The sequence below is a fragment of the Oncorhynchus tshawytscha genome, linkage group LG12 (assembly GCF_018296145.1).
Source record: "Oncorhynchus tshawytscha isolate Ot180627B linkage group LG12, Otsh_v2.0, whole genome shotgun sequence".
Taxonomy (NCBI): Eukaryota; Metazoa; Chordata; class Actinopteri; order Salmoniformes; family Salmonidae; genus Oncorhynchus; species Oncorhynchus tshawytscha.
Window position 1 is genome coordinate 75,308,159 of NC_056440.1, and position 22,981 is coordinate 75,331,139.

At 42.3% G+C, this 22,981-nt stretch overlaps 1 protein-coding gene across 2 annotated transcripts; it reads left to right on the forward strand.

The window, feature by feature from the left end:
- The first annotated feature begins 2,346 nt into the window (after window positions 1-2,346).
- On the forward strand, window positions 2,347-22,958 carry gnb5b (guanine nucleotide binding protein (G protein), beta 5b). 2 transcript variants are annotated; one of them, XM_042331076.1, is made up of 13 exons: window positions 2,347-2,452; window positions 10,119-10,268; window positions 11,189-11,300; window positions 11,648-11,784; window positions 12,003-12,044; window positions 12,163-12,239; window positions 12,389-12,521; window positions 16,532-16,675; window positions 16,750-16,841; window positions 19,410-19,458; window positions 20,009-20,105; window positions 21,332-21,498; window positions 22,340-22,958. In XM_042331076.1, the coding sequence occupies exons 2-13, from the start codon at window positions 10,143-10,145 to the stop codon at window positions 22,349-22,351; spliced, it is 1,188 nt and encodes a 395-aa protein (XP_042187010.1). In that variant the 5' UTR covers window positions 2,347-2,452; window positions 10,119-10,142; the 3' UTR covers window positions 22,352-22,958. The 2 variants fall into 2 exon arrangements, with proteins under 2 accessions (XP_042187010.1, XP_042187011.1); XM_042331077.1 differs by lacking the exons at window positions 2,347-2,452; window positions 10,119-10,268 and adding an exon at window positions 10,838-10,984.
- Window positions 22,959-22,981: the final 23 nt, after the last annotated feature.

Sequence of the window (22,981 nt, forward strand, 5' to 3'; positions counted from 1 at the left end):
CTATAGAATCAAAGAAGATATACTAACATTCTATTCACTACCACTAAGGCCCTTCTAACCTCTCTGACTGGTCTCCTGCTGAGGGACAGAAAGGATAGAACTACATTTCTCCTCATCGTTGCCTCTCTTCCTTACTTGTGCCATCAGTGTTCACCCATACCCTAACTGCTCATCAACCATCAACTTTATTTAACCATCAACCTTATTATTAACCGTGACCTTTATTTGCCTACCAACCCTGACCCTTTGAATTTTGTTCCCTGGCCTATAGAGCCACGCGACTCAGAAAAACATATTATTATTACTATCATTGATGTAGGAGTCAAGTTCATGTTTAAACTTGTTTTGTGGTGCAATTTCATTAATAATCATATATTTATTATTGGGACCATCATGAGTGTATTGTATAAAAATTAAAAATTGCCTTTTTGTTACATTTTTGCAGCGTTGCATTTTAATGAAGGATTTTTAGGATGAAGTTTTAGGTTGTTCAACATGTGTATAGTGATACCAGATCTAAAATGCATATCTGCATCTTGGACGATACTGGAATACTGCAGGTTTTACCCGTGTGAATGTTTTAGCTGTTATTGATCATACATATAGGATGACTTCATTGTTACTCATGTTTGGGACAAAGCCTTACATATGATTTTAAAAACACTATCATCTCCTGTCTTTGTCTGTGTCCGTCTGTTACACGACTACTGTTTTAAAAAGTAGCATTATTATTGAATGTTTTGACAAGTTGTCCTTAGATCTTATTTCAGAGGCTGGGATGGAAGGATTGTTTTGACAAGTTGTCCTTAGATCTTATTTCAGAGGCTGGGATGGAAGGATTGTTTTGACAAGTTGTCCTTAGATCTTATTTCAGAGGCTGGGATGGAAGGATTGTTTTGACAAGTTGTCCTTAGATCTTATTTCAGAGGCTGGGATGGAAGGATTGTTTTGACAAGTTGTCCTTAGATCTTATTTCAGAGGCTGGGATGGAAGGATTGTTTTGACAAGTTGTCCTTAGATCTTATTTCAGAGGCTGGGATGGAAGGATTGTTTTGCTTTCTGTCTAGTTGCACTTTTTGAAATATTTACTGAACAAGTTGAATAATTTTCTAATTTCTTTGATCATCGTGTGGTTTATGCTCCTCCAGAGAGGTAATCTAGCTGTAGTCATTTACACAGTAGAAGGCTATAGTCTTACTGACTATCCCAAATGGTACCATATTCCCTAGATAGTGCACAGCTCTTGACCAGGGCCCATAGGGAATAGGGCGCCATTTGGTAGGTACCCTTAGCCCATTTCTATGATTAGCCTTCTTCAAGCAGTGTAGATGGACCACTCTTCCCGCTCTCCCCTTCCCTTATAGTGTCCCACTCTGTATATGCTGTGTGCCTCAGACAGGCTTGTTCATGTAGACACTCTGTGGTACGACCGGTCTTCACCTCATTTGAGATATACATTTTAACATCTCCAGATGGTTCTTAAAATAGATACTTAAAATCTCCCTTTTTATGGTTTTGACAATTGAGATCAATGCTAAAGTATCACATCAAGTCACGACATCATCACCAACCGACACATCTCATTGATCTAATGATCTTCAGACTTCATACAGTCCACCTGTGGTAGAGATGCTGAACTCTGCTCTCTCCTCTGCATCTCCTCGCTTCTATTCACTTCTTTGTCCTCTCTCCTCCCGTGTGTACATCGGGAGAACTGGACTGTGTGTATAATTCCTGGTAGCTGTACTTTGTGAATGTGTTCACCATTAAGAAACTTGGAATAAGTTTAAATTGTCAAACCCTGTAAAAGACAAATAAAGGAATTCAGCACTGAAAATATTTGTTTCTTTTTTTGTCCAAAGCCAAAAGCAAGCTGTGGTCATGAATGGGTTATGAAAATAATAGCAGTTATTATATTACTGTATTATTTATAAACATTCTGCCATGGAATTTTAGCTTTAAGTTCATATTAAATACATTAACTATTTCTGCCCTCAGACCGTCCAGTGGCTAGCTGACCTATAGCCTGAACAAGTAATACAGCCCTTATTAACAACAGATCTAGGAGCAGATAACATTACCACCAACAATAACATTTACCATTAGTGGAGGTGAAACAATCTGACCTTGGACCAGTGATTAGGGACAGCTTCTATCCAGTCGTAATACTTTGGGCTTCATCCCAAATGGAACCATATTCTCTTTCTAGTACACTACTTTTGACCAGGCCATCGGGTTCTGGACATAAGAAGTGCACTTTAAAGGGGATATAGTGCCATTTGGGGCGTGACCCTGGTCTGTACCTGAGGGTAATACTGTGGCGTGGTCAAAGCCCTTGGTAAGTAGCTTAGTGTTCCCTCTCTGTCCCTGCCCTCCAATCCTCTAACTAACGTTGGAAAACACTCCTCAGGATAGCATACCGTCTGACAGACAAACCAACTTCCCTCATTAGGTAAGAACTATATTATACGTTTGTTATGATGATGTCATGCAGTTGTGTTGGAAACAGTTGATCAGCATTTTTTTTCTATTTAAGGCATATCAGATCTGTAAGCATGTACAATATGAGATGGACTGATTTTAAATAACGACGAGGTGTTGACTTAGTTATAACTCAATATACATGGCCTTCAGTAATGTATTTAGCATATTACTTTGAGAATTTGATAGACCACTGAAAAGCCATACATGGACTGTATAGGGCTTAGTGTTAGGTGGATCACTATCAGCACTGTAACAGTAAAGCCTATTTCTCAGTCTCTATTTCAAGCATGTGGCTAGTACAGTACGGAACGGTGTACAGTAGTATAGGAAGTTTGTGGGTACCATCCACTACCGTTGTGCCCTCGAGCAAGGCACTCGCTCCGGCATAACCCCCACATAGCTCCAGGGGTGCTGCATTGTGGTTGACCTTGTGCTCCTTGGAAGTGTCTGTATGTTGTTATGTGTTTCTGTGCTGTCCTGGGGGTTGGGAGCAGCGCATCCTGCATTCCTAAGCTACTGATCAAAATAGTCACATGGCTAGCATATAACAAATATACTACATATCAACCTAGGATCAATGATTTAGCCAGCTAACTTACCTGAATATTTAGAAATATTCATGTTAGTTTTGTAAATGGGCATGGTCTACTACTCTAATTTACTCAACAAACAAAAACACAAAGTCCGATCATAAGTAAAAAATTGTATTAACCAGAAAACCAATAGTTATTTATCAAAGTTAGCTGGCTAACTTATTGACCCTGCTTTGTAGTATACCCCTCAGACCCATGGTTCAGACAATAGGCAGACAAGACCGGAACAAAAATGGCAATTGTGGGAGGAGCACAAGGTCAACCTGGAGTTATGTAGGGGTAATATTCTAATAAAATAACATGTTTGTTGTCAGATGTAAACAACAGGTACAGACTAACAGTGAAATGCTTACTTACGGGCCCTTCCCATATAGCAGCAAGCGCCCTGCTCAACGGCACAATGGCAGCTACTAACTTCCTATAGTTCTATTTCTACAATTGTGTGTTGATCTCTAGTACTGTGTATGTCTTACAGCCCACAATATACTATATACAGTGCCTTTGGAAAGTATTCAGACCCCTTGACTTTTTCCACATTTTGTTAGGTTACAGCCTAATTCTAAAATTTATGAAATAGTTTTTTCCCCTCATCAATCTACACACAATGCTCCATAATGACGTAGCAAAAACAGGTTATACATTTTTGCTCATTTATTTAAAAATATGAAATATTACATTTACATACAGTACCAGTCAAAAGTTTGGACACACCTACTCATTCCAGGGTTTTTCTGTATTTTTACTACTCAAATCAAATTTAATTTGTCGCATGCGCTGAGTACAACAGGTGTAGACCTTACAGTGAAATGCTTACTTACAAGCCCTTAACCAACAATGCTTTAAGTAGTTAAGGGGGGGGTTAAGGAAAAAAATAGAAAATAAAAATAACAAATAATTAAAGAGCAGCAGTAAAATAAGTCAAATTGCGAGGGCACCGGTTAGTTGAGGTAATATGTAGGTAGAGTTAAAGTGACTATACATAGATGATAAACAGAGAGTAGCAGCAGCATAAAGAGGGCTCTGGGTAGCCCTTTGATTAGCTCCGGTACCGGTACCTGCTCCGGTACCTCTTGCCGTGCAGAAGCAGAGAGAACAGTCTATGACTAGGTTGGCTGGAGTCTGACAATTTTTCAGGCCTTCCTCTGACACCACCTGATATAGAGGTCCTGGATGGCAGGAAGCTTGGCCCCAGTGATGTACTGGGCCTTCCGCAATACCCTCTGTAGTGCCTTGCGTTTGGAGGCCGAGCAGTTGCCATACCAGGCAGTGATGCAACCAGTCAGGATGCTCTTGATGATGCAGCTGTAGAACCTTTTGAATATCTGTGGACCCATGCCAAATCTTTTCAGTCTCCTGAGGGGGAATAGGCTTTGTCGTGCCCTCTTCACAGCTGTCTTAGTGTGTTTGGTCCATGATAGTTTGTTGGTGATGTGGATACCAAGGAACTTGAAGCTCTCAACCTGTTCCACTACAGCCCCGTTGATGAGAATGGGGGCGTGTTCGGGTCCTCCTTTTTCTGTAGTCCACAATCATCTCCTTTGTCTTGATCACGTTGAGGGAGAGGTTGTTGTCCTGGCACCACACGATCAGGTCTCTGACCTCCTCCCTATAGACTGTCTCATCGTTGTCGGTGATCGGGCATACTACTGTGTCATCAGGAAACTTGATGATGGCGTTGGAGTCGTGCCTGGCCGTGCAGTCATGAGTGAACAGGGAGTACAGGTGGGGACTGAGCACGCACTCCTGAGGGGCCCCTGGGTTGAGGATAAGCGTGGCGGATGTGTTGTTCCCTACCCTTACCACCTGGGGGCGGCCCGTCAGGAAGTCCAGGATCCAGTTGCAGAGGGAGGTGTTTAGTCCCAGGGTCCTTAGCTTAGTGATGAGCTTTGAGGGAACTATGGTGTTGAACTCTAGTCAATGAATAGCATTCTCACATAGGTGTTCCTTTTATCCAGGTGGGAAAGGGCAGTGTTGAGTGAAATAGAGATTGTATCATCTGTGGATCTGTTGGGGCGGTATGCAAATTGGGTCTAGGGTTTAGGGTTTCTGGGATAGTGGTGTTGATGTGGGCCAAGACCAGCCTTTCAAAGCACTTCATGGCGACAGACAGGCCGGTAGTCCTTTACAGACGGGTTGGGTCGGTAGTCATTTAGGCAGGTTACTTTAGTGTTCTTGGGCACAGGGACTATGGTGGTCTGCTTGAAATATTGGTGTTACAGACTCAGTCAGGGACAGGTTGAAAATGTCAGTGAAGACACTTTCCAGTTGGCCAATACTGTCATCAAGGCAACGGGTGGCTACTTTGATGAATCTCAAATATAAAATATATTTTGATTTAACACTTTTGGTTACTACATGATTTCATATGTTATTTCATAGTTTTAATGTCTTCACTAGTACTGATCTTCTACAATGTAGAAAATAGTACAAATAAATAAAACCCCTTGAATAGTAGGTGTGTCCAAACTTTTGACTGGTACTGTAAGTATTCAGACCCTTCACTCAGTACTTTGTTGAAGCACCTTTGGCAGCGATTTCAGCCTCGAGTCTTCTTGTGTATGACGCTACAAGCTTGGCACACCTATATTTGGGGAGTTTCTCCCATTCTTCTCTGCAGATCCTCTCAAGCTCTGTCAGGTTGGATGGGAAGCGTTGCTGCACAGCTATTTTCAGGTCTCTCCAGCGATGTTCGATCAGGTTTTAAGTCCAGGCTCTGGCTGGGTCACTTAAGTACATTCAGAGACTTGTCCCGAAGCCACTCCTGCGTTGTTATGGCTGTGTGCTTAGGGTTGTTGTACTGTTGGAAGGTGAACCTTCACCCCAGTCTGAGGTCCTGAGAGTTCTGGAGCAGGTTTTTATCAAGGATCTCTCTGTACTTTGCTCCGTTCATCTTTGCCCCAATCCTGACTAGTCTCCCAGTCCCTGCCACTGAAAAACATCCCCACACCATGATTCTGCCACCACCATGCTTCACCGTAGGGATTGTGCCAGGTTTCCTCCAGACGTGACGTTGGCATTCAGGCCAAAGAGTTCAATCTTGGTTTCTTCGGACCAGAGAATCTTGTTTCTCATGGTCTGAGAGTCCTTTAGGTGGCTTTTGGCAAACTCCAAGTGGGCTGTCATGTGCCTTTTACTGAGGAGTGGCTTCCATCTGGCCACTCCACCATAAAGCCCTGATTGGTGGAGTGCTACAGAGCTGGTTGTCCTTCTGGAAGGTTCTCCCATCTCCCCAGAGCAACTCGGAGTTCAGTCAGTGTGACCATTGGGTTCTTGGTCACCTCCCCCTGACCAAGGCCTTTCTCCCCCGATTACTCAGTTTGGCTGGGCGGACAGCTCTAGGAAGAGTCTTGGTGGTTCCAAACTTTTTTTCATTTAAGAATGATAGAGGCCACTGTGTTCTTGGGGACCTTCAATGCTGCAGAAATGTTTTGTACCCCTCCCCAGACCTGTGCCTCGATACAATCCTGTCTCGGAGCTCTACGGACAATTATTTCGACCTCATGGCTTGGTTATTGCTCTGACATACACTGTCAACTGTGGGACCTTATAAAGACAGGTGTGTGCCTTTCGAAGTCATGTCCAATCAAACAATTGAATTTACCACAGGTGGACACCAATCAAGTTGTAGACACATCTCAAGGATGATCAATGGAAACAGTACCTGAGCTCAATTTTGAGTCTCGTAGAAAAGGGTCTGAATAAATAAGGTATTTTTTTTCACTTTGTCATTATGGGGTATTGTGTGTAGACCGCAGTGTTGTATTTCTACTGTGTGTAGACTGCAGTGTTGTATTTCTACTGTGTGTAGACTGCAGTGTTGTATTTCTACTGTGTGTAGACTGCAGTGTTGTATTTCTACTGTGTGTAGACTGCAGTGTTGTATTTCTACTGTGTGTAGACTGCAGTGTTGTATTTCTACTGTGTGTAGACTGCAGTGTTGTATTTCTACTGTGTGTAGACTGCAGTGTTGTATTTCTACTGTGTGTAGACTGCAGTGTTCTATTTCTACTGTGTGTAGACTGCAGTGTTCTATTTCTACTGTGTGTAGACTCCAGTGTTGTATTTCTACTGTGTGTAGACTGCAGTGTTGTATTTCTACTGTGTGTAGACTGCAGTGTTGTATTTCTACTGTGTGTAGACTGCAGTGTTGTATTTCTACTGTGTGTAGACTCCAGTGTTGTATTTCTACTGTGTGTAGACTGCAGTGTTGTATTTCTACTGTGTGTAGACTGCAGTGTTCTATTTCTACTGTGTGTAGACTGCAGTGTTGTATTTCTACTGTGTGTAGACTGCAGTGTTGTATTTCTACTGTGTGTAGACTGCAGTGTTGTATTTCTACTGTGTGTAGACTGCAGTGTTGTATTTCTACTGTGTGTAGACTGCAGTGTTGTATTTCTACTGTGTGTAGACTGCAGTGTTGTATTTCTACTGTGTGTAGACTGCAGTGTTGTATTTCTACTGTGTGTAGACTGCAGTGTTGTATTTCTACTGTGTGTAGACTGCAGTGTTGTATTTCTACTGTGTGTAGACTGCAGTGTTGTATTTCTACTGTGTGTAGACTGCAGTGTTGTATTTCTACTGTGTGTAGACTGCAGTGTTGTATTTCTACTGTGTGTAATGCATATCTCCACCCTTATGTATATGTTACAGCCAACTATGTATTTACACAGTATTTGTCTGTATCAGATTGTGGTTATGTATCTGTTCTATTTCTGCAGTGCCTAATGAACTGCAATATACACTGTGTAGAAACAGATAAATAATGACCTGCAATATAGACACTGCAGAAATAGAACAGATAGATATTGCAAGTCATTCTATACAGTTGAAGTGGGAAGTTTACATACACCTTAGCCAAATACATTTAAACTCAGTTTTTCACAATTCCTGACATTTAATCCTCGTAAAAATTCTTGTTTTAGGTCAGTTAGGATCACCACTTTATTTTAAGAATGTGAAATGTCAGAATAATAGTAGAGATAATGATTTATTTCAGCTTTCATTTCTTTCATCACATTCCCAGTGGGTCAGAAGTTTACATACACTCAATTTGTATTTGGTAGCATTGCCTATAAATAGTTTCACTTGGGTCAAACGTTTTGGGTGTCTTCCACAAGCTTCCTGCACACGCTTTTTCAGTTCTGCCCACAAGTTTTCTATAGAACTGAGGTCAGGTTTTGTGATGGCCACTCCAATACCTTGACTTTGTTGTCCTTAAGCCATTTTGCCACACCTTTGGAAGTATGCTTGGGGTCATTGTCCATTTGGAAGACCCATTTGCTACCAAGCTTTAACTGATGTCTTGAGATGTTGCTTCAATATATCCACATAATTTTCCTTCCTCATATAGCCATCTATTTTGTTAAGTGCACCAGTCCCTCCTGCAGCAAAGCACCCTCACAACATGATGCTGCCACCCCCGTTCTTCGCAGTTGGGATGGTGTTCTTCGGCTTGCAAGCATCCCCCTTTTTCCTCCGAACATAATGATGGTCATTATGGTCAAACAGTTCTATTTTTGTTTCATCAGACCAGAGGACATTTCTCCAAAAAGTATGATCTTTGTCCCCATGGGCAGTTGCAAACCGTAGTCTGGCTTTTTTATGGCATTTCTGGAGCAGTGGCTTCTTCCTTGCTGAGCAGCCTTTCAGGTTATGTCGATATAGGACTCATTTTTACTGTGGATACAGATACTTTTGTACATGTTTCTTCCAGCATCTTCACAGGGTCCTTTGCTGCTGTTCTGGGATTCGCACCAAAGTACGCTCTTCTCTAGGAGACAGAACCGTCTCCTGCCTGAGCAGTATGACGGCTGCGTGGTCCCATGGTGTTTATACTTGCGTACTATTGTTTGTACAGATGAACGTGGTACCTTCTGGCATTTGGAAATTGCTCCCAAGGATGAACCAGACTTGTGGAGGTTTACAATTTTATTTTTTGAGGTCTTGGCTGATTTCTTTTTGATTTTCCCATGATGTCAAGCAAAGGGGCACTGAGTTTGAAGGTAGGCCTTGAAATACATCCACAGGTACACCTCAAATTGACTCAAATTATGTCAATTAGCTTATCAGAAGCTTCTAAAGCCATGACATACTTTTCTGGAGTTTTCCAAGCTGTTTAAAGGCGCAGTCAACTTAGTGTCTGTAAACTTCTGACCCACTGGAATTGTGATACAGTGAGTTATAAGTGAAATAATCTGTAAACAATTGTTGGAAAAATGACTTGTGTCATGCACAAGTAGATGTCCTAACCAACTTGCCAAAACTATAGTTTGTTAACAAGAAATGTGTGGTGTGGTTGAAAACGAGTTTTAATGACTCCAACCTAAGTGTATGTAAACTCCCACTTCAACTGTATCTGTTCTATTTCTACACGGTGTATATTGCAGCTCATTATTTATCTGTTCTATTTCTGCAGTGTCTATGTTGCAGTTCATTAGACACTATAGAAATAGAACAGATAGATAACGACCTGCAATATGGACACTGCAGAAATAGAACAGATAGATATTGCAGGTCATTATATATCTGTTGTATTTCTACACGGTGTATATTGCAGGTCCATATCCAGCTCTGCATGTCTATGATTCCTTCCCCAGACTATCAGTGGCAGTTACCGATCCCCACCATTATACGGTGTAATAATGTACATCCAAGTGTGTGTGCATGCATCTCCCAAAATAGGCCTAATGCTCTCCCCTTCTCTGAGCAGGATCAGGCAGGAGGGAGATTCCCCACTGCTTATCGTCAACACAGCTGTCAGCACACACACACACTCTCACTCCCTCAATCCTCTCACTCTGTCTCTTATTCACTATCTCTCTCTAAATGACTCACACATACACACATTCTCTCCCTATCTCTCTAGCTCGCGCTCTCTCTCTCTCTCACTCTCTCTCACTCACACTCACACTCTCTCTCTAACACACACACACACATACACAAAATAGCAATGCTCCCTTCAGGTGAATCGATAACAGTGTGTATGTGCGTTATTTCTCATACCTGAATGTTGACACTGTGTTCCTTTTCTCCTCTATACAGGTCTGTGGTTAATCAGCTGCAGCCATGTGTGACCAGACGTTTTTGGCCATCACCTTCGGGCCGTGTGACAGCTGCTCGGAGAACCGCCCCTTAATGAATCTATACATCAAGACTGAACCCATCAACTACTGCTCACTATGCATGGAGATTGTACGTATCTTTACCCATGACCTCTAACCTCTGACTCTAACCAATCTAACGGCTCCTTCCTCGACCAATACAATACTTTAAGATCTTCACAAATTCCCAGGGAATAGGGATAGATTTGAGATTTTTGATGTATTTTTAGGGGGTTGGAGAGGACCCCATCTGAGAATGCAGCCTCCCTATCTGTCTGATATACAGTAGCAGCGAGCCTCTTTCAACACACACACACACACACACACACACCATTCCTGGATGAATTCACCACCTCATTTTATCTGTACTCCCTTCTCTCTGGCAGCTCTTCCACACATACAGCAACCTTGTCTTTCACTTCTCTAAACAACAATAGGTGCAAAACACCTTTCAAAGGAAAATAACATACATTTAAACAAGGAAACTGCAATGTGGTCAAATAAAATATGGAAAATGTGATTTTTCTGTCAAGTATTTAAATGAATATTATTAGAGGAAAGTTAGGCTATATTTAGTGCAATTACTACCAAAGACAGTCATAGTGGCTTCTCTGGAGCGAGAAAAACATAGATATAGAAAGAGGGAGAGAGAGAAAGAGGTAGAGACTTGCCAGAGAGCGAGTGAGACAGGAGACAGGGAAAGAGGGGGAGAGAGCGGGGGAGAAGGAGCACATCAGCGCGGCAGCAGCATCAGGGGCATATTCATTAGTCCAAACAAAAACTAGAGTTCATATTGGAAAAATGCAGGTAGGTCTCTCCGTTTCGTTCCGTTTGCTTCCGTTTAAGAAACGTTTTGCAACAGAATCGGCGTAATGAATACGCACCAGCTGTAGGGAGGCAGAGCCGCCTTGACGGGCGCAGCCAGCGCGCGACTAAAAACATCTGCTCTTGCTGTTCCCTTCCCCGTTCTGTCCTTTCCCCGTTCCCTTCTTTCGTTCCTCCTCTCTAAAGATGGCGTGCCAGGGCCTTGCGAGCGGCGAGACTCTGAAGTCGCTGAAGGCGGAGAGCGAGACGCTGAGGAAGAAGCTCGAGGAGGAGCGGAAGAAGCTGCACGATGTGGAGTGTGAGTTTAATGGAAGGGAGAGGGGCCTCTCGATGCACAAAATGTTTACTGTCTGTACCCTAAACATGAAAGTTATGCAGAAACTGTTATTATATCCTTTATTATATCCCAATTGAATTTGATATTCATGCCAAAAATCATCTGATATGTAATTTCCAGAGATTTGCCCGTGGCCATGAAACCGCATTAGATAAACTACCAGAAGATAGTTAATAGAGAGCATTGCAGCAAAGTTTTCCTGCAACAGGATGATCAAACAAATATCCTACCTATTCATTTACACAACAATTCATTGTCATTACTAGAGTTTTTAACAGCATGTGTGTGTGTGTGTGTGTGTGTGTGTGTGGAGAAGGTAGCTGAGAAGGCGGAAGCTCTTGGTGAGTTAAACATGAAGACTCGGAGGACACTGAAGGGCCATGGCAACAAGGTGCTCTGTATGGACTGGTGCAAAGACAAACGACGCATTGTCAGCTCCTCACAGGTATGCACACACACAAACTGCTCTCTTTTCCTCCCTCTCCACCCTATCCTCCTTCTATTCTACTGTCATTAGTGTGTTTTGGTCACAACCCTGTCCATGGTGCTGAACTCCCTGACTCCACTTATATCAATTACTCCTCCTCTTCATTCCTCCCTTCTTCCCTTCTCTCCCCTCCCTCCTCCCTTCTTCATTCATTTTCCTTGTCTTCTGTCTACCAGGATGGGAAGGTCATCGTATGGGATGCTTTCACCACCAATAAGGTTAGTAAAAGCAGCCGGAGTGTGTGTGAGTGCACTAATGGTAGCCTAATCCAGTCCCATGGTGGAGCGGTTTTAACCAGGCTTATTTACGTTAATGTATATGCACACTGTGTTCTAGGAACATGCAGTGACCATGCCGACTACGTGGGTGATGGCGTGTGCCTACGCCCCCTCTGGCTGTGCCATCGCCTGTGGGTGAGTCTCACCCTAACCTCTGACCTTTAACCCCTTAGGACCAAGAAAGGTATTGGCTTGATGCTGAAGTACTGGCTTGAGGGCTTGATGTTAAAGTAACGCCCTACAAATCTCTCTCTCGTCTGTCTGTCTGTCTGTCTGTCTGACAGGGGATTGGATAATAAGTGCTCAGTGTACCCTCTCTCATTGGACAAGGACGAGAACTTGGCGGCCAAGAAGAAGTCGGTTGCCATGCACACCAACTACCTGTCCGGCTGCACCTTCACCAACTCTGACATGCAAGTTAGGGACTAGACACACACATACATGCACACACACAACACAATGAGGAGAGGGAAGGAAATGTAGATTTTCAGAACAAGGAGGAGTGAATGGATAGAGGGAGGGAGGAATAGAAGGAAGGAAATATTAGATGTTTAAGGCTGTTAATAATTCATCTCTGCTAGACAGAAGAGGAACTGTTGAGAATTATAGCCGGATGAGGAGAAGGTGATGAGAGAAAGCGTGAGAGAGAGGAGAGGAAACAAAGAAGTGGCCCATAGAGAGAGATGGCCGTCCATTGGGAGTGTATTAATAGACATTAAGAGGCCTTTATCTGTCAGAGCTGAAAACTCATACCTAAGGGCACACACACACAATCTGTCTCCCTAATGCACTGGGGTCTGTTGGTGGGTGTTGAGCTGTGAAGATGTGTGTGGTGTGTTTGTGGAATAAAGCACAGGGCTGTGGAGAGTCGAGACTACATTGCCCCAGTCAATCTCAGTTCAGTCTCACTTTCATATCATTATTGTCTGACGGGGATGTTTCATATCAACCGTTTGGTTCCTAGTGAATACACAGTTAGCACATTTGGTTCCTAGTGAATACACAGTTAGCACATTTGGTTCCTAGTGAATACACAGTTAGCACATTTGGTTCCTAGTGAATACACAGTTAGCACATTTGGTTCCTAGTGAATACACAGTTAGCACATTTGGTTCCTAGTGAATACACAGTTAGCACATTTGGTTCCTTGAAATTTATAGGAATGTATGTTTTTGGCTTCACGTTGGTTGCGAGAACGAAGCCATACGTTTCCTGACCGGTAAAACAGATTTCTTTATTTAAATGTTCTGAGAACAGAAAATAACATTTAGCCTGTTCTGGGAATATTTATTTTTAGGTTGTAGGGAGGTTGTGAGAACGTTTTACCCTGATTCCTTGAACGTTTTCTTAACACTGTGAGAATAGACATTATAGGTTATTTGGAGGTTTTAGAATAACTTCTTTAAAACTTTCACTGAATGTTTCAATAAGACATTAGCTTATTTTGGGTTAACTTTTTTGAAGTCCAAGCATGATTGAAAATGTAGAAATTCATTTCCTTAGTCATTAATCATGTAAACACATGCATTTTTTGTGTCACTGCATCAATGAGATTTGAACCTATAATCTAATGTTCTCTATCCATGGAATTAGTCCACTGCCCCACCAGGATGGAGCTAGCATGCCATGTTTTTGGAGCTAGCATGCCATGTTTTTGGAGCTAGCATGCCATGTTTTTGGAGCTACCATGCCATGTTTTCGGAGCTAGCATGCCATGTTTTTGGAGCTAGCATGCCATGTTTTTGGAGCTAGCATGCCATGTTTTTGGAGCTACCATGCCATGTTTTTGGAGCTAGCATGCCATGTTTTTGGAGCTAGCATGCCATGTTTTTGGAGCTAGCATGCCATGTTTTTGGAGCTAGCATGCCATGTTTTTGGAGCTAGCATGCCGTGTTTTTGGAGCTAGCATGCCATGTTTTTGGAGCTAGCATGCCATGTTTTTGGAGCTAGCATGCCATGTTTTTGGAGCTAGCATGCCGTGTTTTTGGAGCTAGCATGCCATGTTTTTGGAGCTAGCATGCCATGTTTTTGGAGCTAGCATGCCATGTTTTTGGAGCTAGCATGCCATGTTTTTGGAGCTAGCATGCCATGTTTTTGGAGCTAGCATGCCGTGTTTTTGGAGCTAGCATGCCATGTTTTTGGAGCTAGCATGCCATGTTTTTGGAGCTAGCATGCCGTGTTTTTGGAGCTAGCATGCCGTGTTTTTGGAGCTAGCATGCCGTGTTTTTGGAGCTAGCATGCCATGTTTTTGGAGCTAGCATGCCATGTTTTTGGAGCTAGCATGCCATGTTTTTGGAGCTAGCATGCCGTGTTTTTGGAGCTAGCATGCCGTGTTTTTGGAGCTAGCATGTCATGTTTTTGGAGCTAGCATGCCATGTTTTTTTACACATACAAAGCTGTTAATTTAAAAGGAAATAAGCACTCATTAAGATAAGGTGTGGCCAATTAATGGGTGCGGCCAACACACCTGAACACACTTAACAAGAGAGGATAGAGAGAGTTTTGTTGACGCTAAGAACAGAATGTATATGTTTTTAAATAACTTTCTTAGAATGTTCTCTGAACATTACTAAAGTTTTCTAGTAGTTTCTATGGTAATCTTTCTTAATGTTCTCGGCTCAATTTGAGAACTTTACTTTAAATAGAACCATGAGGAAACCTGTAGGAAATGTTATGTTGAAGTACTGACATTCACACAGAAGAACGTTGGTTCTTAATGTTCTCTTAATTATTTGAGAACATTCCCAATGTCAAGAACATTACCAAAATTGAAATGCAATGCAACCATGTTTGAACTTTTAGGAAACGTTCTGTTAAAGTAATGAAATACCAATACAATTATGTTTTTTTGTCAAGTTCCTTAAATGTGTTGAGAATGTTCAAAGCCAAGCAACTATCCTGCACCATTCCCAGAAAGTTGTGGGAAGGTTGTATGCAAAATAACCATGGCACAACCACTCACCAAGTTCTAGGAAACATATGGTTCTCAGAACGTTGTGGGTTAGCTGGGTACACCCCAGTAGTTAACCAGCTCTGTGTAATGGCCGTAGATTAGTTATATTACCCCAAACTACCACAAAAGGGTAGTAGGATCACACATTCCCCCATGTTTAAGAATACATTGTTGTGTGTGTTTCAGTATGCTGATAAAGTGTGTGCGTTGCTCTGTGTGTGTGTGTGTGTGTGTGTGTGTGCGTTGCTGTGTGTGTGTGTGTGTGTGTGTGTTTCAGTATCCTGATAAAGTGTGTGCGTTGCTGTGTGTGTGTGTGTGTGTGTGTGTGTGTGTGTGTGTGTGTGTGTGTGTGTGTGTGTGTGTGTGTGTGTTTCAGTATCCTGATAAAGTGTGTGCGTTGCTGTGTGTGTGTTTCAGTATCCTGATAAAGTGTGTGTGTGTTTCAGTATCCTGAAAAAGTGTGTGCGTTGCTGTGTGTGTTTCAGTATGCTGATAAAGTGTGTGCGTTGCTGTGTGTGTTTCAGTATCCTGATAAACTGTGTGTGTGTGTGTTTCAGTATCCTGAAAAAGTGTGTGCGTTGCTGTGTGTGTTTCAGTATCCTGATAAACTGTGTGTGTGTGTGTGTTTCAGTATCCTGAAAAAGTGTGTGCGTTGCTGTGTGTGTTTCAGTATGCTGATAAAGTGTGTGTGTGTGTGTGTGTGTTTCAGTATCCTGAAAAAGTGTGTGTGTGTGTGTGTGTTTCAGTATCCTGAAAAAGTGTTTGCGTTGCTGTGTGTGTTTCAGTATGCTGATAAAGTGTGTGCATTGCTGTGTGTGTGTGTGTGTGTTTCAGTATCCTGATAAAGTGTGTGTGTGTGTGTGTTTCAGTATGCTGATAAAGTGTGTGCGTTGCTGTGTGTGTGTGTTTCAGTATCCTGATAAACTGTGTGTGTGTGTGTGTGTGTGTGTTTCAGTATCCTGAAAAAGTGTGTGCGTTCCTGTGTGTGTTTCAGTATCCTGAAAAAGTGTTTGCGTTGCTGTGTGTGTTTCAGTATGCTGATAAAGTGTGTGTTTCAGTATGCTGATAAAGTGTGTGCGTTGCTGTGTGTGTTTCAGTATGCTGATAAAGTGTGTGTGTGTTTCAGTATCCTGATAAAGTGTGTGCATTGCTGTGTGTGTGTGTTTCAGTATCCTGATAAAGTGTGTGTGTGTGTGTGTGTTTCAGTATCCTGATAAAGTGTGTGCGTTGCTGTGTGTGTTTCAGTATCCTGATAAAGTGTGTGTGTGTGTGTGTGTGTGTGTGTGTGTGTGTGTGTGTGTGTGTGTGTGTGTGTGTGTGTTGTGTTTCAGTATCCTGATACAGTGTGTGCGTTGCTGTGTGTGTTTCAGTATCCTGATAAACTGTGTGCATTGCTGTGTGTGTTTCAGTATCCTGATAAACTGTGTGCGTTGCTGTGTGTGTTTCAGTATCCTGATAAAGTGTGTGTGTGTAGATCTTGACCTCCAGTGGGGACGGTACCAGTGCGCTGTGGGACGTGGAGAGTGGTCAGCTGCTGCAGAGTTTCCACGGTCACTCTGCTGATGTCCTCACTCTGGACCTCGCCCCCTCTGAGACTGGAAACACCTTCGTCTCCGGGGTCAGTGTGTGTGTGTGTCTCCTATCTATCTATCTCTCTGTCCCTCCCCTAACATGTCTGTCTGTTCATTCCAGGGTTCTGATAAGAAGGCTAACGTTTGGGACTTGCGCTCAGGGCAGAACGTCCAGTCGTTTGATACCCACGACTCTGACATCAACTGTGTCAAGTAAGTAGCAGCATCCACATCAACCCTTTATACAGCTTCACTGTCTACAGATCACCTATCCTTATAGTATCCACATAATCTCTACAGTACAGCTAACAGCATCCATCAACCCTAAACCTAACCCTTTACACAGCTTCACTGTCTACAGATCACCTATCCTTATAGTATCCACATAATCTCTACAGTACAGCTAACAGCATCCATCAACCCTAAACCTAACCCTTTACACAGCTTCACTGTCTACAGATCACCTATCCTTATAGTATCCACATAATCTCTACAGTACAGCATCCATCAACCCTAAACCTAACCCTTTACACAGCTTCACGGTCTACAGATCACCTATCCTTATAGTATCCACATAATCTCTACAGTACAGCATCCATCGACCCTAAACCTAGCCCTTTACACAGCTTCACTGTCTACAGATCACCTATCCTTATAGTATCCACATAATCTCTACAGTACAGCTAACAGCATCCATCGACCCTAAACCTAACCCTTTACACAGCTTCACTGTCTACAGATCACCTATCCTTATAGTATCCACATAATCTCTACAGTACAGCATCCATCAACCCTAAACCTAACCCTTTACACAGCTTCACTGTCTACAGATCACCTATCCTTATAGTATCCACATAATCTCTACAGTACAGCATCCATCAACCCTAAACCTAACCCTTTACACAGCTTCACTGTCTACAGATCACCTATCCTTATAGTATCCACATAATCTCTACAGTACAGCTAACAGCATCCATCAACCCTAAACCTAACCCTTTACACAGCTTCACTGTCTACAGATCACCTATCCTTATAGTATCCACATAATCTCTACAGTACAGCTAACAGCATCCATCAACCCTAAACCTAACCCTTTACACAGCTTCACTGTCTACAGATCACCTATCCTTATAGTATCCACATAATCTCTACAGTACAGCATCCATCAACCCTAAACCTAACCCTTTACACAGCTTCACTGTCTACAGATCACCTATCCTTATAGTATCCACATAATCTCTACAGTACAGCTAACAGCATCCATCAACCCTAAACCTAACCCTTTACACAGCTTCACTGTCTACAGATCACCTATCCTTATAGTATCCACATAATCTCTACAGTACAGCATCCATCAATCCTAAACCTAACCCTTTACACAGCTTCACTGTCTACAGATCACCTATCCTTATAGTATCCACATAATCTCTACAGTACAGCATCCATCAACCCTAAACCTAACCCTTTACACAGCTTCACTGTCTACAGATCACCTATCCTTATAGTATCCACATAATCTCTACAGTACAGCTAACAGCATCCATCAACCCTAAACCTAACCCTTTACACAGCTTCACTGTCTACAGATCACCTATCCTTATAGTATCCACATAATCTCTACAGTACAGCATCCATCAACCCTAAACCTAACCCTTTACACAGCTTCACTGTCTACAGATCACCTATCCTTATAGTATCCACATAATCTCTACAGTACAGCTAACAGCATCCATCAACCCTAAACCTAACCCTTTACACAGCTTCACTGTCTACAGATCACCTATCCTTATAGTATCCACATAATCTCTACAGTACAGCATCCATCAATCCTAAACCTAACCCTTTACACAGCTTCACTGTCTACAGATCACCTATCCTTATAGTATCCACATAATCTCTACAGTACAGCATCCATCAACCCTAAACCTAACCCTTTACACAGCTTCACTGTCTACAGATCACCTATCCTTATAGTATCCACATAATCTCTACAGTACAGCTAACAGCATCCATCAACCCTAAACCTAACCCTTTACACAGCTTCACTGTCTACAGATCACCTATCCTTATAGTATCCACATAATCTCTACAGTACAGCTAACAGCATCCATCAACCCTAAACCTAACCCTTTACACAGCTTCACTGTCTACAGATCACCTATCCTTATAGTATCCACATAATCTCTACAGTACAGCATCCATCAACCCTAAACCTAACCCTTTACACAGCTTCACTGTCTACAGATCACCTATCCTTATAGTATCCACATAATCTCTACAGTACAGCATCCATCAACCCTAAACCTAACCCTTTACACAGCTTCACTGTCTACAGATCACCTATCCTTATAGTATCCACATAATCTCTACAGTACAGCTAACAGCATCCATCAACCCTAAACCTAACCCTTTACACAGCTTCACTGTCTACAGATCACCTATCCTTATAGTATCCACATAATCTCTACAGTACAGCATCCATCAAACCTTTTTATTATTGTTTTCTATTTAACCTTTATTTAACTAGGCAAGTCAGTTAAGAACAAATTCTTATTTACAATGACGGCCTAGGAACAGTGGGTTAACTGCCTTGTTCAGGGGCAGAACGACAGATTTTTTACCTTGTCAGCTCAGGGATTCGATCTAGCAACCTTTCGGTTACTGACCCAACGCTCTAACCACTAGGCTTTCATACAGCTTAGTGTACACATCAACCTTTTTACTCCTCTCACACTCTCTCTTTCTCTCTCTCGCTCTCCCTCTCTCTCGCTCTCTCTCCAGGTACTACCCCAGTGGCGATGCTTTTGCCTCTGCTTCTGACGACTCTACTGTAAGTTTATAACACACTTATAGCACACTTATACACCCTACTTAGTGCACTACTTTTGAACAAAGCCACAGAGTTGCAACCAAAAAGCTCTAATCAAAGGTAGTGCCCTATAAAGGGAATAGGGTGTCACTTGACAGATGATGGACCTTTGATGTGATTCTGTGGGTTGTGTGTGGCAGTCAGACACTGTCTCAATAACACCGTTCAGTTAACAGAATCTCTGGGAGAGAATTGATTATCTTACTGTGATGTCACTGGTCAAAGACCGCTCTTTCACATCATACAGTACATGTGTCAAAGCACTGTTTTACATTACTACACAGGTTTGTATTGTTTTAAGAAGTGTTATTCAGGCCAAGGAGGAAAAATACAATACATTACGATATAACTTTATTGTACATCATGGGAAAATTACAATGTAACTTTGTCTCTCATTAGGAAATATGCTGGGCCTTTGAGTTCACAGCACAGACAGAAACAACAACTAGCATGTAATGGGTTAAATAAAACATCTAATCAAAATGTCCCATTGATTGTCTGTGTGTTCCAGTGCCGTCTGTTTGATCTCAGGGCTGATCGGGAGGTGTCCATCTACTCCAAAGACAGCATAATGTTTGGAGCCGCCAGTGTCGACTTCTCTCTTAGTGGTAAGATGTGGACAATAGTCAGCAACAGTTTGACAGATAATACCTCTTTATTAGCTTCCTCTCAACAGAGACTAGAGTCAACTAAACATCTTTTGGTCCCCCGATCATGAACACATTTACAATAATGCTGTTGGACATTTACTGGTGTTGTTGTGTTATTATTGGATGTTGTGCCAGGCAATCTTTCCCATCTTCACTTTGCCTCTTTCACTTTCTTTCTTACCGGGTGTGATGATGCAATAGATATACTGCCACGGCCTTTATAGCGGACAAGGGATTTTATTTATCAAAAATCACTGAAACTGGAAACACTTATCTCCCTCACTAGCTTTAAGCACCAACTGTCAGAGCAGCTCACAGATTACTGCACCTGTACATAGCCCACCTATAATTTAGCCCAAACAACTACCTCTTTCCCTACTGTATTTATTTTATTTATTTATTTTGCTCCTTTGCACCCCATTATTTATATCTCTACTTTGCACATTCTTCCACTGCAAATCTACCATTCCAGTGTTTTACTTGCTATATTGTATTTACTTTGCCACCATGGCCTTTTTTTTTGCCTTTACCTCCCTTATCTCACCTCATTTGCTCACATCGTATATAGACTTGTTTATACTGTATTATTGACTGTATGTTTGTTTTACTCCATGTGTAACTCTGTGTCGTTGTATGTGTCAAACTGCTTTGCTTTATCTTGGCCAGGTCGCAATTGTAAATGAGAACTTGTTCTCAACTTGCCTACCTGGTTAAATAAAGGTGAAATAAATGTGATCTTATCTGATTTTGTGTGTAGGACGAGACTGGATTCTATCCCCAAAAATGTTATTCCTCTGTGTGTTATATAATTGTAGAGGTACAAAGTCTTTAGTATTAGTTTTTATATGGCTGTATAAAGATGACAGTTTATTATCAAACTTGTGATAGAGATCACACTTCAGCCAAGAGGGGAATTTAATGCAGTTGTGATGTGGGAAAGGGAATTACCACTCTGCCATCTGGAGTTTTACTACATTTTTACCAAAACTGGATTCCATGTAACTTAGAGGTGATTGATTATTCATTATATCCACTCTATTAGCCTCTGTCAAATGCACTTTAAACTGTAATACATCTGTTCTGTGATGTCCTCCAGCATATTGGAGAATATTCTAGAATCTGACCCTTTCTACCCCTCTATCTCTGTATCCATCTTTCTCTCTCTCTCTCTACCCCTCCTCCAGGTCGTCTGTTGTTTGCTGGCTATAATGACTACACCATCAATGTGTGGGACGTCCTAAAGGGGACCAGAGTAGCCATCCTGTTTGGTCATGAGAACAGAGTCAGCTCACTCAGAGTCTCTCCTGATGGAACTGCTTTCTGCTCCGGGTCCTGGGACAACACTCTACGGGTGAGACAAGAGGGTAGGGGGGTCGGAAGGGAGCTGAAACAAGGAGGGACAACACCTTATTTAAAAACAAATGTTTTATTTAACTAGGCAAATCAGTTAAGAACAAATTCTTATTTACAATGACGGCCTACCCCGGCCAACGCTAGGATAATTGTGCGCCACCCTTTGGGACTCCCAATCACGGCCGGATGTGATACAACATGGGCTAGAGAGAGGGGGAGAGGCTGAGAGTACCTATTTGTGGAAAACCCTGGTTCTGCAGAGTCATGCGTCAGACTATCCCCACAGTACATACTTCTGTTTTCCACTACAGGCACAGCCACAATATAGGACGCGGAAACCACCACTGAGAGATACTGTAGTAGTTGTTCTTCATTAATGTCTGTGGAAGTATAGTAACACAGCCATAGTCTTCCCTCTGGTGATCTCACTTACATCATTTTAGCAGACATGTTTATCCAGAGCGACTTAGTGGATGCATACATTTTCACACTCCCCCCCCATACTGATTCCCCGTGGGAATTAAACCCACAACCCTGGCGTTGCAAGACCCTGGTGTTGCAAGTGCCACGCTCTACCAACAGAGCCACACAGGACCACTTCTCCTCCGAGTTGCTCTGCCTCATAATCTACACCGGTCTGACAAAGGGGGATTCTCCATCTCCCCAAAAATCTGATTTCTATCAAGGTTTCTTCCTTCCAGGGAGTTTTTCATTGTCACTATGCTGCTGCCTGCTCTTTGGGGTCTGCACCGGGTACCTGTAATATACTTTTTGACAAGTGCTGTTGTTTAAATGTCTTATTGAATATAATCTGATGTTCTGTGCTCTTTCTCGAACAGATCTGGGCCTAGAACTGCTGTGATGTCATCAGAGCGAGACTGAACCCCTGGAAGTCAGGGGTCAGAGGTTAAGGGTCAGGACCAGTCGACCCAGAGTGCCCTTGGAGCACACCCTGCCGCAGAAAGAGTCTGCCTATAGAAACTATATTCAGTTACACACAATAATAAACTATCTAGGTTTGACTCACAGAGACTATTTGTTTGACTGAAGTTGGACTATACCAAATGCTCATCAGGTCAATGAGGTCCTAAAGCTTTATTATTAGCAGTATTACAATTATTATTACTATTGTATTACTAAAGTCAGTTGAGCAGTTTTCCTCTACAGCAGGTCCTAGCCAATGCCATGCAGTACTGACTTTCCTGTATAGAAGCTAACTCACTGCCGTTTTTATGCTCCCTAGTCCCCCTTTAAACCTGCTTCACAGTCTGTAGTTTACCAGTCAATTAGTCTGCCCAGGTTGTAACTTGCTCAGATCTAAAGTGCAATACTACTGTTATATAAAACCAGGCCATAGACTGTGGCTAGCCAGAGAGGGAGAAAGAGGGAGTGTTTGAAGTATTGTTCATTTGTAATCATAGTCTTCTTGTGAAATAAATACATTTTATTTAAATGATTGATTACTGGTGTCTTACAAGTTT

What these genes read in the sequence shown, in the direction of transcription:
- gnb5b (XM_042331076.1), top strand. Translation starts at nt 10,143, where the DNA reads ATGTGTGACCAGACGTTTTTGGCCATCACCTTCGGGCCGTGTGACAGC. An exon ending in ATGCTTTCACCACCAATAAG is followed by an intron (nt 12,045 to 12,162) that starts GTTAGTAAAAGC and finishes ACTGTGTTCTAG; the next exon opens with GAACATGCAGTGACCATGCC. An exon ending in TGTCGACTTCTCTCTTAGTG is followed by an intron (nt 20,106 to 21,331) that starts GTAAGATGTGGA and finishes CCCCTCCTCCAG; the next exon opens with GTCGTCTGTTGTTTGCTGGC.